Source organism: Ranitomeya imitator, chromosome 3, assembly GCF_032444005.1.
Source record: "Ranitomeya imitator isolate aRanImi1 chromosome 3, aRanImi1.pri, whole genome shotgun sequence".
Classification (NCBI taxonomy): domain Eukaryota; kingdom Metazoa; phylum Chordata; class Amphibia; order Anura; family Dendrobatidae; genus Ranitomeya; species Ranitomeya imitator.
The window spans coordinates 419,824,463-419,838,621 of NC_091284.1; the positions used below are offsets into that span (position 1 = coordinate 419,824,463).

The 14,159-nt window shown below is 43.5% G+C and overlaps 1 protein-coding gene across 1 annotated transcript in view; it reads left to right on the plus strand.

The window, feature by feature from the left end:
• INTS2 (integrator complex subunit 2) overlaps window positions 1-14,159 on the plus strand; it is a 146,811-nt gene that overhangs the window by 85,572 nt on the left and 47,080 nt on the right. The window contains exons 12-14 of the mRNA XM_069757209.1: window positions 3,634-3,702; window positions 3,864-3,998; window positions 7,485-7,767. Of these exons, the coding sequence (XP_069613310.1) occupies window positions 3,634-3,702; window positions 3,864-3,998; window positions 7,485-7,767 (487 nt within the window). The remainder of the gene's footprint in view (window positions 1-3,633; window positions 3,703-3,863; window positions 3,999-7,484; window positions 7,768-14,159) is intronic.

Here is a 14,159-nt window from a genome sequence, read left to right on the forward strand (position 1 = left end):
TCCTCCCCAACCTCACCATCACACTTATCCCATCCCTAACCCACCTCTTCAACCTATCACTATCTTCTAGCACCTTCCCTTCTGCTTTCAAACATGCCACAATCACTCCTATCTTTAAAAAGCCAACCCTCGATCCAACTTCTATGCCAGCTATCGCCCAATATCACTGCTCCCATTCGCTTCCAAACTCCTGGAGCAGCACATCCACTCTGAACTTTCCTCCCACCTCTCATCTAACTTGCTCTTTGACAATCTACAATCTGGTTTCCGCCCCCACTCAACTGAGACCGCCCTGACCAAAATCACTAACGACCTACTTACTGCGAAAGCTAATGGACAATACTCTGTACTTCTCCTTCTAGACCTGTCCTCTGCTTTCGACACTGTTAACCACTGCCTCTTACTACAGATCCTCTCCTCCTTTGGCATCAAAGACCACACCCTATCCTGGATCTCCTCGTACCTTTCCAACCGCACATTCAGCGTCTCCCACTCCCACACTACCTCCTCATCCCATCCTCTCTCTGTTGGAGTCCCCCAACGCTCTGTTCTAGGACCCCTACTCTTCTCCATCTATACACTTGGCTTGGGACAACTCATAAAGTCCCATGGATTCCAGTACCACCTCTTTGCTGATGACACTCAGATCTACCTCTCTGGCCAAGACGTCACCGCTTTGCTGTTCCGAATCCCAGAGTGCCTATCAGCCATATCCTCTTTCTTCTCCTCTCGCTTCCTCAAACTCAATGTGGACAAATCTGAACTCATCATCTTTCCTCCATCCCATAGATCTTCCTTACCTGACCTATCTATCGCAATCAATGACCTCATGCTTTCCCCCGTACCGGAAGTCCGCTCCCTCGGAGTAACCTTCGACTCTGCCCTGTCCTTCAAACCGCACATCCAAGCTCTTTCCACCTCCTGTCGCCTCCAGCTCAAAAATATCTCCAGAATCCATCCTTTCCTCAACCGTCAATCTACTAAAGTGCTTGTGCACGCCCTCATCATCTCCCGCCTTGACTACTGCGACATCCTTTTCTGCGGCCTCCCTGCTAACACTCTTGCACCTTTTCAGTCCATTCTTAACTCGGCTGCCCGACTAATTCATCTCTCTCCTTGCTACTCCTCTGCTTCCCCCCTCTGCAAATCTCTTCACTGGCTCCCATTCCTTCAGCGTATCCAGTTCAAATTATTAATACTGACCTACAAAGCCATCCATAACCTGTCTCCTCCATATATCTCTGAACTAATCTCCCGATATCTTCCCTCACGTGATCTCCGGTCCTCCCAAGACCTCCTTCTCTCCTTTACACTTATTCGCTCCTCATCCAACCGCCTCCAAGACTTCTCCAGAATATCCCCCATCCTCTGGAATTCTTTGCCCCAACACGTCCGACTATCAACCACGTTCGGATCCTTCAGACGGAACCTGAAAACCCATCTCTTCAGGAAAGCCTACAGCCTGCACTGACCCCGCTGCCGCCTCATCACTACCAAAGCTACCGCCTCACCAACACCGGAGCTCCTGCAACCCTCAACCTACTGTCTCCTTCCCCATAATCCTGGCGAATGTAAGGGTCCTCGCCCCTCTGTATCAGTCTGTCAGTTAGTTTGTTTACTGTAAGTGATACAGTGGGGCAAAAAAGTATTTAGTTAGTCAGCAATAGGGCAAGTTCCACCACTTAAAAAGATGAGAGGCGTCTGTAATTTACATCATAGGTAGACCTCAACTATGGGAGACAAACTGAGAAAAAAAAATCCAGAAAATCACATTGTCTGTTTTTTTAACAATTTATTTGCATATTATGGTGGAAAATAAGTATTTGGTCAGAAACAAACAATCAAGATTTCTGGCTCTCACAGACCTGTAACTTCTTCTTTAAGAGTCTCCTCGTTCCTCCACTCATTACCTGTAGTAATGGCACCTGTTTAATCTTGTTATCAGTATAAAAAGACACCTGTGCACACCCTCAAACAGTCTGACTCCAAACTCCACTATGGTGAAGACCAAAGAGCTGTCAAAGGACACCAGAAACAAAATTGTAGCCCTGCACCAGGCTGGGAAGACTGAATCTGCAATAGCCAACCAGCTTGGAGTGAAGAAATCAACAGTGGGAGCAATAATTAGAAAATGGAAGACATACAAGACCACTGATAATCTCCCTCGATCTGGGGCTCCACGCAAAATCCCACCCCGTGGGGTCAGAATGATCACAAGAACGGTGAGCAAAAATCCCAGAACCACGCGGGGGGACCTAGTGAATGAACTGCAGAGAGCCGGGACCAATGTAACAAGGCCTACCATAAGTAACACACTACGCCACCATGGACTCAGATCCTGCAGTGCCAGACGTGTCCCACTGCTTAAGCCAGTACATGTCCGGGCCCGTCTGAAGTTTGCTAGAGAGCATTTGGATGATCCAGAGGAGTTTTGGGAGAATGTCCTATGGTCTGATGAAACCAAACTGGAACTGTTTGGTAGAAACACAACTTGTCGTGTTTGGAGGAAAAAGAATACTGAGTTGCATCCATCAAACACCATACCTACTGTATGCATGGTGGTGGAAACATCATGCTTTGGGGCTGTTTCTCTGCAAAGGGGCCAGGACGACTGATCCGGGTACATGAAAGAATGAATGGGGCCATGTATCGTGAGATTTTGAGTGCAAACCTCCTTCCATCAGCAAGGGCATTGAAGATGAAACGTGGCTGGGTCTTTCAACATGACAATGATCCAAAGCACACCGCCAGGGCAACGAAGGAGTGGCCTTCGTAAGAAGCATTTCAAGGTCCTGGAGTGGCCTAGCCAGTCTCCAGATCTCAACCCTATAGAAAACCTTTGGAGGGAGTCGAAAGTCCGTGTTGCCAAGCGAAAAGCCAAAAACATCACTGCTCTAGAGGAGATCTGCATGGAGGAATGGGCCAACATACCAACAACAGTGTGTGGCAACCTTGTGAAGACTTACAGAAAACGTTTGACCTCTGTCATTGCCAACAAAGGATATATTACAAAGTATTGAGATGAAATTTTGTTTCTGACCAAATACTTATTTTCCACCATAATATGCAAATAAAATGTTAAAAAAACAGACATGTGATTTTCTGGATTTTTTTTTCTCAGTTTGTCTCCCATAGTTGAGGTCTACCTATGATGTAAATTACAGACGCCTCTCATCTTTTTAAGTGGTGGAACTTGCACTATTGCTGACTGACTAAATACTTTCTTTCCCCACTGTATCTGTAACTTGCATGTAACCCATTCTCATGTAAAGCACCATGGAATCAATGGTGATAAATATATTTATATATATATACAGTGGGGCAAAAAAGTATTTAGTCAGTCAGAAATGCAGTCTGTTGGTGTTTGCTGAATGATTGCCCCGATCACTTAACCAGGTTGACTTTATCAAACTCCTGATTAGCTAACTGGTTTAGCTCTGCAGTGATACAGGCAGAGGAGCTCTCACTATATATCTAATTCTGACTTTCTTTTCTGTAGGAAAGTGGATCAACAACTGTTTTGGATACCTTTTTGTCAGATTTTGTAAAATTTGTTAAAATTTTCTAATTTTTTGTAATGTTATTCGGACAACAGTGGGGACAGTATAACTGGATCATTTTATTCTTTTTCAGATTGTCATCAAACCAAGTTCTCTTAGTAGAATGAAGACCATTTTCACTCAGGAGATCTTTACAGAGCAGGTGAAATATTGTCACTACCTATACCAAGGAATTAAAATTGCCTCTCCTATACCCAAAAAATAATCTAGACACCTGCCTCTCTTTCCTGGTTCCTTGCTATCTTTTTTCCTTTTTTTTACTCTTTAATATATTTTTTGTTGTTGATTGTGTCTTCTATTCAGGTGGTCACAGCCCATGCAGTTCGGGTCCCTGTCACAAGCAATCTGAGTGCTAACATTGCTGGTTTTCTACCTATCCACTGTATTTATCAGCTGCTGAGAAGTCGTGCTTTCACCAAGCACAAAGTGTCCATAAAGGTAAGCTGCTCCTAGTAAACTAAAACCAGTGGAGATCAGCGGTGCATGATCTGTAGGAAGTTAGACAGGTGTTTTTGTGTTTTTATTACATTATATCACTCCCTGCCTTTGGATGATTTTTATGTTGATTCAGTGAAATGTATTTGTGTGATACTTTTTTGGCAAGAAGACCCTGATAACTGCTCTTATGAGCCTTTTTTTTCCAGTCTGCTAAAGACATTAAGAAGCTTGTTCAAACACCTCTACATGCAGAAATGCACAACCTGATGGTGATTTCAGCTGAGTACTTAATGTGAGAGCTTAGCTTACGCTTGACAAGTACATTAAAACTTTCTTTCATTATCTTTTTCAATTTTGATTTTAATAAGACAAACGGTTGACGTACACTGAGCTAATACAGTACAGATGATACTAAAATAAAACACAATTCAATAGAAGTTCTGGGCCTGCTGTCATGTAGAACCAGCATCTGAAATTGGAATGGGAAAATATAATTATATATATATATATATATATATATATATATATATATATATATATATATATATATATATATATATATTATATATTATATATATTGTACGTACATACATACATACCTTGTATTTTTTTAGTGATTGATTGGGTGACCAGGAGGTAGGACCCAAAGCAGTTAATAAGTAATAGTAGTTAAATGCGTTTTGTATGTATTTTTAGCTAGTTTGGACTAATTTTATATGTTACAATTACATTGATTTGAAGAATCAATCCTTTACAAGCAAGTCTAGCCCTGTGGGCACAGGTTTGTTATTGATTGAGTCTACATCGTGAATATCTCCAGAAGTGTACCCACTATGGTGGGACACTGAGGCATGGGCCGTATATCTATCCGTATGCTCATTGGGTCCCTAACGTGCCGCAGGTGGTGCTCAGCCCTTAATGGCCTATACAAATTCTCCTTTTTTTTTTTTTTTTTTTTAGGGGCTGTCTTTATTGATCTTTTGCAGGGCTCCCGTTTCTCGCCAGTTGGCGCTGTTTTGATGTTGGGTTTTTCATTTTTACGCCCACCTTGGTCTTTTGGGGGTACACCCGGTAGCTTTTTGTCCCCTGGCGTATTTTGGGAGGATTATCCTTCATATACACCTCTGGGGGACTGTCTATATTTATGTGCCTACACGTCCAAACCCAGGGTCTTGTAATGCTCACATAGGCTCTTTATGATTCTTTGATCTATCTGCCTATGTCTTACGGTCTGTGGCTATGCACATAGATAGTGGAATGTGGATGTATGGGGTATGATTTATCATTGAGTTATGCACAGCTTGTGTGGCAAGATTGTGGTACCAGACTGCCTGTTGAATGTATGACTCTCCATACCCCCAGTGTGGGCATACCTGTGTGCCCCCTTCTTCTTTTCTTTTCCATAACAACCAGAGTAACTAATGCGCGTGCGCACAAGGAAGACGACTGGTATATGGAAAATGGGTATTAGTTTGTAATGCATACGCTCGCACTCATGTGCCCACATATGGACTCCACGTCCATTGCGGACAAACTTGGTATTGATCCCTTTGGGAGTTCAGCTTTTGTAAGCGTACAAGCTGACACATGGGGGCGCATGTGCATCGCATTTGTGTATCTTCTTAGCGCTCGCTCTATGTTATCCTGGGCGCGTGCGCATTAGTACTCTCATTTGCGCTACTCATGGACTTACATGGGCGTTCTGTGTTTACTCCAAATCATGTTTTACGCCCCCGGATACATGGGAGTGGGCAAATTGACGCGCATGCGCATTGGCCTTTCACTGCGTGTCGCCTCTACTGCGCATGCCCGGGTGTCCCTTATTTGGGAAGCCGGGTGTGCGTGCCGTTCTATAAGGAATCTCTCTGCATGGGACCGATGCGCATGCGCATGAACCACACACTAATATATTACCAATCAGTGCCGGCCTTTCTGAATGGTAAATAGTATGTAGGAGCCAATTGGCCGGTGATCTGTGGGTCGGAGTTCGGGACTGGTGTGCGCAGGTCCGGTATTATTCATTTGGCACCTTGCATCTGTTAAGCTCCTGGAACATTGCCGACAGCCACACAGGTGATACTAATCTCTTTGGATTATGCCTCACGCATATAAGGTTAGTCTGGAGGACACTCTCATTACTTTCCCCTGACGAAGACGCCTTAGCAGCGTTGATACGCGTTGGGCTCCTATCCTCTCCCCCCCCCCCCCCCCCCCCCTCTTCAACAAATTTTTTCAGACCCTCCTGATCTTAGCTCCACTTTCAGGATTACTCAGCACTACTTGGCAGTACTAGCCATTGCATGTCTGCTGCATTTACATTGGCCTTAAGGGCACACGTATTTATTCCGTCTCTCTGGATATGTATGGGGGATTGACCTCTCGGCAGCAGGCTCTGCAGTGCTTGGTAATGTATCGTGTGGGGTGTCAGAACAGGGGTATGTTATAAACGGGTCGCACCAGCACTTTGTCTGGCCTAGTATCGTGCATCTTTCACAGGACTGGGGTGTATTGGTCACATTAAGGATTCAACTGATATTTCTTTTCATTAAGACTTTTTCTAGTTGGCAGTACCAGATATCAAATATATGCATTGTTGTTATTCTGCCTAACTTGTATATGTCTGCCACATGATTTGTACATTTATTGTATATGATTATATGAATTCTTGTGACTGTATTGGGGGGGTTGTGGATAGGTTGGTTTAGCTTTTAATTGTTTTTAAATGTTTGTTTCTCCTTATCTTGCCTTTGTGCGTGGTGAGGTGGTATATCTATAATAAAATTTGTTATATTAAGCTGATCCCACTGTGTGCATAGTCTTTTTCTCTCTTCTTTTCAATTACATTGATTTGATGATATGGTAGATAACAAAATTAAGCACTAGAGGAGTTTCTACTTGCTTGGGCATTGCATTTCTTCACTGCAGCACCTGCACAGCAGAGCCTAATTCATGACATTTCTTCTCAGAAAAGCACAATTTAATTTTTCACTGCAGTACAGTTCAAATTTTATAGAATTTCTTTACTGTACCACAGCTCAGTTCCTGAGCATTGTTCACTGGAGCAGCTGCGCAGCACAGCCGAATTTATAGTGGGTTTTTTTCACTGCAGCAGTTGTCGTTGCTGCAACAAAGCTTATTTAATTGCCTTTCTTCCCTGCAGCACAGACCAATGCAAAACAATTCTTTATTGCATTCTGGACCAGGTACATTAATGAGCCTGTTACTTGTGACTGATGCAAGGAAGGGACCATGGCGAGGTCCTGTGTTTCTACTCATTGGTGGGACAATTGTGGATTAGCTACTGATCACACACTGAACTATACATTTTCTATCTGGAAAATACCATAGTATTCACAAAGGTTTTCATATGCCATTAGTGCCCCTAAGGCCGGTACTGATGAGAAAAAATGATATATTGTATGATATGATAGTTGTGAGTGAAACTGACCATGATGATGTCTTACTATAAAATATCAATTGTTTTAGGACTGGATCTACACTCAGATTTGTGAGACAACTACTCCTCTACATCAGCAGCTCATTCCACTGGTTGATGTGTACATTAACTCAATAATCACTCCTGCCTCGAAATCCAGCCCAGAGGCCACCAACAAACCAATCACAGAGCAAGAAATATTGAAGGTTTTCCAGGGTCATACAGGGGAGAATTTGCGTCAAAACCATCGAAGCAAAATTACTACTCAGTTGCTTTTACTTTACTATCTTCTTTCTTATGAAGAAGCTCTACTAGCTAATTCAAAAACATTAGGTAGGTAAATTATATTATATTTGTCTTTAAATCTTAACTATTTAGTGATTTTCAATAGTAAAAATATATCTGCAGTGAAATCTTGTGCAATATTCAACACTCTCATAACGGTCTAGTGCTCACTTACCTCCAATACCCGTTGATCTTTACTTAGTCATGTACCTAACAACATGTTTAACACCCCCCCCCCCCCCCATTACTATGTTTTTGGATGTGTAATCTTTTTTTCCCACAGAAATGGGAGGAGGTTATAAACTTCATGCATCTGTAACATTCAATGTTAAGGGAATCTGTCACTAGGATCAACTTTCTTAACTCTACATAGGCATACAGGTCATAGAAGCTAAATAAAATGGTCCCCCTAATATCTGATGTCTTATTCCAGAGAAATCCAAATTTTGCTCATATGTAAGTGAGCTCTTTGGGACAGACTAATCTGCATTGCAATCTGTCGCCAGATCTTAATTTTGATAGAAGGGGAGTTATCAGTGTGATGAATAATGGCCGCTGTCTTGATCTCACTGCAGAGCTGTGTGTGATTATATCTCACACCGCTCTGCAGAGAGATCAAGAGGGCAGAGAGCAGCCATTACATATCACACTGATAACTCCCCCTTCTATTAAAAATAAGATCTGGCGACAGATTGCACAGCAGATTAGTGTCATGCTCATAGTCCTGAACAGCTCATTAACCCCTTCATGACCGGGGGATTTTTCATTTTTCCGTGTTCGTTTTTCACTCCCCTCCTTCCCAGAGCCATAACTTTTTTATTTTTCCGTCAATTTGGCCATGTGAGGGCTTATTTTTTGCGGGACGAGTTGTACTTTTGAACGACATCATTGGTTTTAGCATGTCGTGTACTAGAAAACGGGAAAAAAATTCCAAGTGCGGTGAAATTGCAAAAAAAGTGCAATCCCACATTGGTTTTTTGTTTGGCTTTTTTGCTAGGTTCACTAAATGCTAAAAATGACCTGCCATTATGATTCTCCAGGTCAGTACGAGTTCATAGACACCAAACATGACTAGGTTATTTTTTATCTAAGTGGTGAAAAAAAATTCCAAACTTTGCTAAAAAAAAAAAAAAAAAAAAATTGCGCCATTTTCCGATACTCGTAGCGTCTCCATTTTTCGTGCTCTGGGGTCGGTTGAGGGCTTATTTTTTGCGTGCCGAGATGACGTTTTTCATGATAGCATTTCGGTGCAGATACGTTCTTTTGATCGCCCGTTATTGCATTTTAATGCAATGTCGCGGCGACCAAAAAAACGTAATTCTGGCGTTTCGAGTTTTTTTCCCGCTACGCTGTTTAGCGATCAGGTTAATACTTTTTTTTATTTGATAGATCGGGCGATTCTGAGCGCGGCGATACCAAATATGCGTAGATTTGATATTTTTTTTATTGATTTATTTTGATTGGGGCGAAAGGGGGGTGATTTAAACTTTTATGTTTTTTTTTATTTTTTTTCACATTTTTTTAAACTTTTTTTTTAACTTTTGCCATGCTTCAATAGCCTCCATGAGAGGCTAGAAGCAGGCACAACCCGATCGGCTCTGCTACATAGCAGCGATCTGCTGATCGCTGCTATGTAGCAGAATTGCACGTGTGCTGTGAGCGCCGACCACAGGGTGGCGCTCACAGCGACGGGCAATCAGTAACCATAGAGGTCTCAAGGACCTCTATGGTTACAATATACAAGCATCGCCGACCCCCGATCATGTGACGGGGGTCGGCGATGACGTCATTTCCGGCCGCCCGGCCGGAAGCGGTAGTTAAATGCCGCTGTCTGCGTTTGACAGCGGCATTTAACTAGTTAATAGGTGCGGGCAGATCGCGATTCTGCCCGCGCCTATTACGGGCACATGTCAGCTGTTCAAAACAGCTGACATGTCCCGGCTTTGGTGCGGGCTCACCGCGGAGCCCTGCATCAAAGCAGGGGAGCCGGCATCGGACGGTATAGTACGTCCGATGCCGGTAAGGGGTTAACATACAGTGGGGCAAAAAAGTATTTAGTCAGTCAGCAATAGTGCAAGTTCCACCACTTAAAAAGATGAGAGGCGTCTGTAATTTACATCATAGGTAGACCTCAACTATGGGAGACAAACTGAGAAAAAAAAATCCAGAAAATCACATTGTCTGTTTTTTTAACATTTTATTTGCATATTATGGTGGAAAATAAGTATTTGGTCAGAAACAAAATTTCATCTCAATACTTTGTAATATATCCTTTGTTGGCAATGACAGAGGTCAAACGTTTTCTGTAAGTCTTCACAAGGTTGCCACACACTGTTGTTGGTATGTTGGCCCATTCCTCCATGCAGATCTCCTCTAGAGCAGTGATGTTTTTGGCTTTTTGCTTGGCAACACGGACTTTCGACTCCCTCCAAAGGTTTTCTATAGGGTTGAGATCTGGAGACTGGCTAGGCCACTCCAGGACCTTGAAATGCTTCTTACGAAGCCACTCCTTCGTTGCCCTGGCGGTGTGCTTTGGATCATTGTCATGTTGAAAGACCCAGCCACGTTTCATCTTCAATGCCCTTGCTGATGGAAGGAGGTTTGCACTCAAAATCTCACGATACATGGCCCCATTCATTCTTTCATGTACCCGGATCAGTCGTCCTGGCCCCTTTGCAGAGAAACAGCCCCAAAGCATGATGTTTCCACTACCATGCTTTACAGTAGGTATGGTGTTTGATGGATGCAACTCAGTATTCTTTTTCCTCCAAACACGACAAGTTGTGTTTCTACCAAACAGTTCCAGTTTGGTTTCATCAGACCATAGGACATTCTCCCAAAACTCCTCTGGATCATCCAAATGCTCTCTAGCAAACTTCAGACGGGCCCGGACATGTACTGGCTTAAGCAGTGGGACACGTCTGGCACTGCAGGATCTGAGTCCATGGTGGCGTAGTGTGTTACTTATGGTAGGCCTTGTTACATTGGTCCCAGCTCTCTGCAGTTCATTCACTAGGTCCCCCCGCGTGGTTCTGGGATTTTTACTCACCGTTCTTGTGATCATTCTGACCCCACGGGGTGGGATTTTGCGTGGAGCCCCAGATCGAGGGAGATTATCAGTGGTCTTGTATGTCTTCCATTTTCTAATTATTGCTCCCACTGTTGATTTCTTCACTCCAAGCTGGTTGGCTATTGCAGATTCAGTCTTCCCAGCCTGGTGCAGGGCTACAATTTTGTTTCTGGTGTCCTTTGACAGCTCTTTGGTCTTCACCACAGTGGAGTTTGGAGTCAGACTGTTTGAGGGTGTGCACAGGTGTCTTTTTATACTGATAACAAGTTTAAACAGGTGCCATTACTACAGGTAATGAGTGGAGGAACGAGGAGACTCTTAAAGAAGAAGTTACAGGTCTGTGAGAGCCAGAAATCTTGATTGTTTGTTTCTGACCAAATACTTATTTTCCACCATAATATGCAAAAAAAATTATAAATTACAGACGCCTCTCATCTTTTTAAGTGGTGGAACTTGCACTATTGCTGACTGACTAAATACTTTTTTGCCCCACTGTATAAGAAAAACATGAATATCTCTGGAATAAGACATCACATTGCAGATAATAAGGTATTTGTTTATTCAGCTTCCCATCACCTACATGCCGATATAGACAGTTGAGGAGGGTGTATCCTACTAACATATTCCCTTTGTTTCCAGTACTACTAGCCACTGTTATCATATCTGTCGGGCTATATACCTGTTAGTCTCTCCCCACCTGCAAACTAGTTGTGTTACATTATTTCCTAACCTATTGTTTTTTATGTTATTGTATTTGAACCAAAGGCTTGGCAGGCTTGTTGAGAACAAGTAATTAAAATGCCTTCCCGACATTTGCAGAATATATACTTCATGGCAGGGAAAAATTTCCCGACCTATCAGATGTATAATAATAATAATAATCTTTATTTTTATATAGCGCTAATATATTCCACAGCGCTTTACAGTTTTGCACACATCATTGCTGTCCCTGATGGGGCTCACAATCTAAATTCCCTATCAATATGTTTTTGGAGTGTGGGAGGAAACTGGAGTACCTGCAGGAAACCCACGCAAACACGGGGAGAACATACAAAGTTCTTGCAGATGTTGTTTTTGGTGGGATTTGAACCCAGGACTCCTGCGCTACAAGGCTACAGTGCTAACCACCGAGCCACCGTATGTATATGATATGGCAATAACCCGCACACAGGAGCTGAGCGATCGCCGCAAGATGTTCAGCGAACATCAAAGCTGACATCTAGGCTCTCACTATGAGGAGAGGTTTAACTCGCTAAATGCTGCGATCATAATATCGATCGAAGGCAGGAAAAGAGAGGCAATGCTTTATAACAGTGATCAGAGTAATGAAAGTCCCAAAGTGGGACTAAGTAAAAAAAGAAAAAACCTGTAAACATTTTTTAAAATCCAAATATATATATACCGTATATACTCGAGTATAAGCCGACCCGAGTATAAGCCGACCCCCCTAATTTTGCCACAAAAAACTGGGAAAACTTATTGACTCGAGTATAAGCCTAGGGTGGAAATGCAGCATTTACTGGTGAATTTCAAAAATAAATATAGATCATTATTTCCCCATAGCTGTGCCATATAGTGCTCTGCACCGTTCATTATTTCCCCATGGCTGTGCCATATAGTGCTCTGCACCGTTCATTATTTCCCCATAGCTGTGCCATATAGTGCTCTGCACCGTTCATTATTTCCCCATAGCTGTGCCATATAGTGCTCTGCACCGTTCATTATTGCCCCATAGCTGTGCCATATAGTGCTCTGCACCGTTCATTATTGCCCCATAGCTGTGCCATATAGTGCTCTGCACCGTTCATACTGCCCCATAGCTGTGCCATATAGTGCTCTGCACCGTTCATACTGCCCCATAGCTGTACCATATATGCTCTGCACAGTTCATATTTCCCCATAGATGCTCCACATAAATCTGTGCCGCTGCTGCCGCTGCAATTAAAAAAAAATGCCATACTCACCTCTCTTGCTTGCAGCTCCCAGCGTCCGGTCCCGGCGTCTCTCCGCTCTGACTGATCAGGCAGAGGACGCCGCGCACACTATATGCGTCATCGCGCCCTCTGACCTGAACAGTCAGAGCGGAGCGACGCCGGGAAGATGGAGCGGCGCCCGGCGGCTGGAACGGGGACAGGTAAATATGACATACTTACCTGGTCCCGGCGTCCGGCTCCTTCCACCGGACAGCTGTCTTCGGTGCCGCAGCCTCTTCCTCTATCAGCGGTCACCGGCACCGCTGATTAGAGAAATGAATAGGCGGCTCCACCTCCCATAGGTATTCATTTCTCTAATGAGCGGTCCCACGTGACTGCTGAAGAGGGGAAGAGCTGCAGCACCGAAGACCGTGGGACGGCAGGGGGAGCGCCAGGATCGCTGGAAGCAGGTAAGTATGCCTCAGCGCCCTCACCCGCCGACCCTGCCACCCACCTTGACTCGAGTATAAGCCGAGAGGGGCACTTTCAGCCCAAAAATCTCGGCTTATACTCGAGTATATACGGTGTATGTACAGTTAGGGCCAGAAATATTTGGACAGTGACACAAGTTTTGTTATTTTAGCTGTTTACAAAAACATGTTCAGAAATACAATTATATATATATATATATATATAATATGGGCTGAAAGTGCACACTCCCAGCTGCAATATGATAGTTTCCACATCCAAATCGGAGAAAGGGTTTAGGAATCATAGCTCTGTAATGCATAGCGTCCTCTTTTTCAAGGGACCAAAAGTAATTGGACAATGGACTCTAAGGGCTGCAATTAACTCTGAAGGCGTCTCCCTCGTTAACCTGTAATCAATGAAGTAGTTAAAAGGTCAGGGGTGGATTCCAGGTGTGTGGTTTTGCATTTGGAAGCTGTTGCTGTGAGCAGACAACATGCGGTCAAAGGAACTCTCAATTGAGGAAGCAGAACATCCTGAGGCTGAAAAAAAAGAAAAAATCCATCAGAGAGATAGCAGACATGCTTGGAGTAGCAAAATCAACAGTTGGGTACATTCTGAGAAAAAAGGAATTGACTGGTGAGCTTGGGAACTCAAAAAGGCCTGGGCGTCCACGGATGACAACAGTGGTGGATGATCGCCGCATACTTAATTTGGTGAAGAAGAACCCGTTCACAACATCAACTGAAGTCCAGAACACTCTCAGTGAAGTAGGTGTATCTGTCTCTAAGTCAACAGTAAAGAGAAGACTCCATGACAGTAAATGCAAAGGGTTCACATCTAGATGCAAACCATTCATCAATACCAAAAATAGACAGGCCAGAGTTAAATTTGCAGAAAAACACCTCAAGAAGCCAGCTCAGTTCTGGAAAAGTATTCTATGGACAGATAAGACAAAGATCAACCTGTACCAGAATGATGGGAAGAAA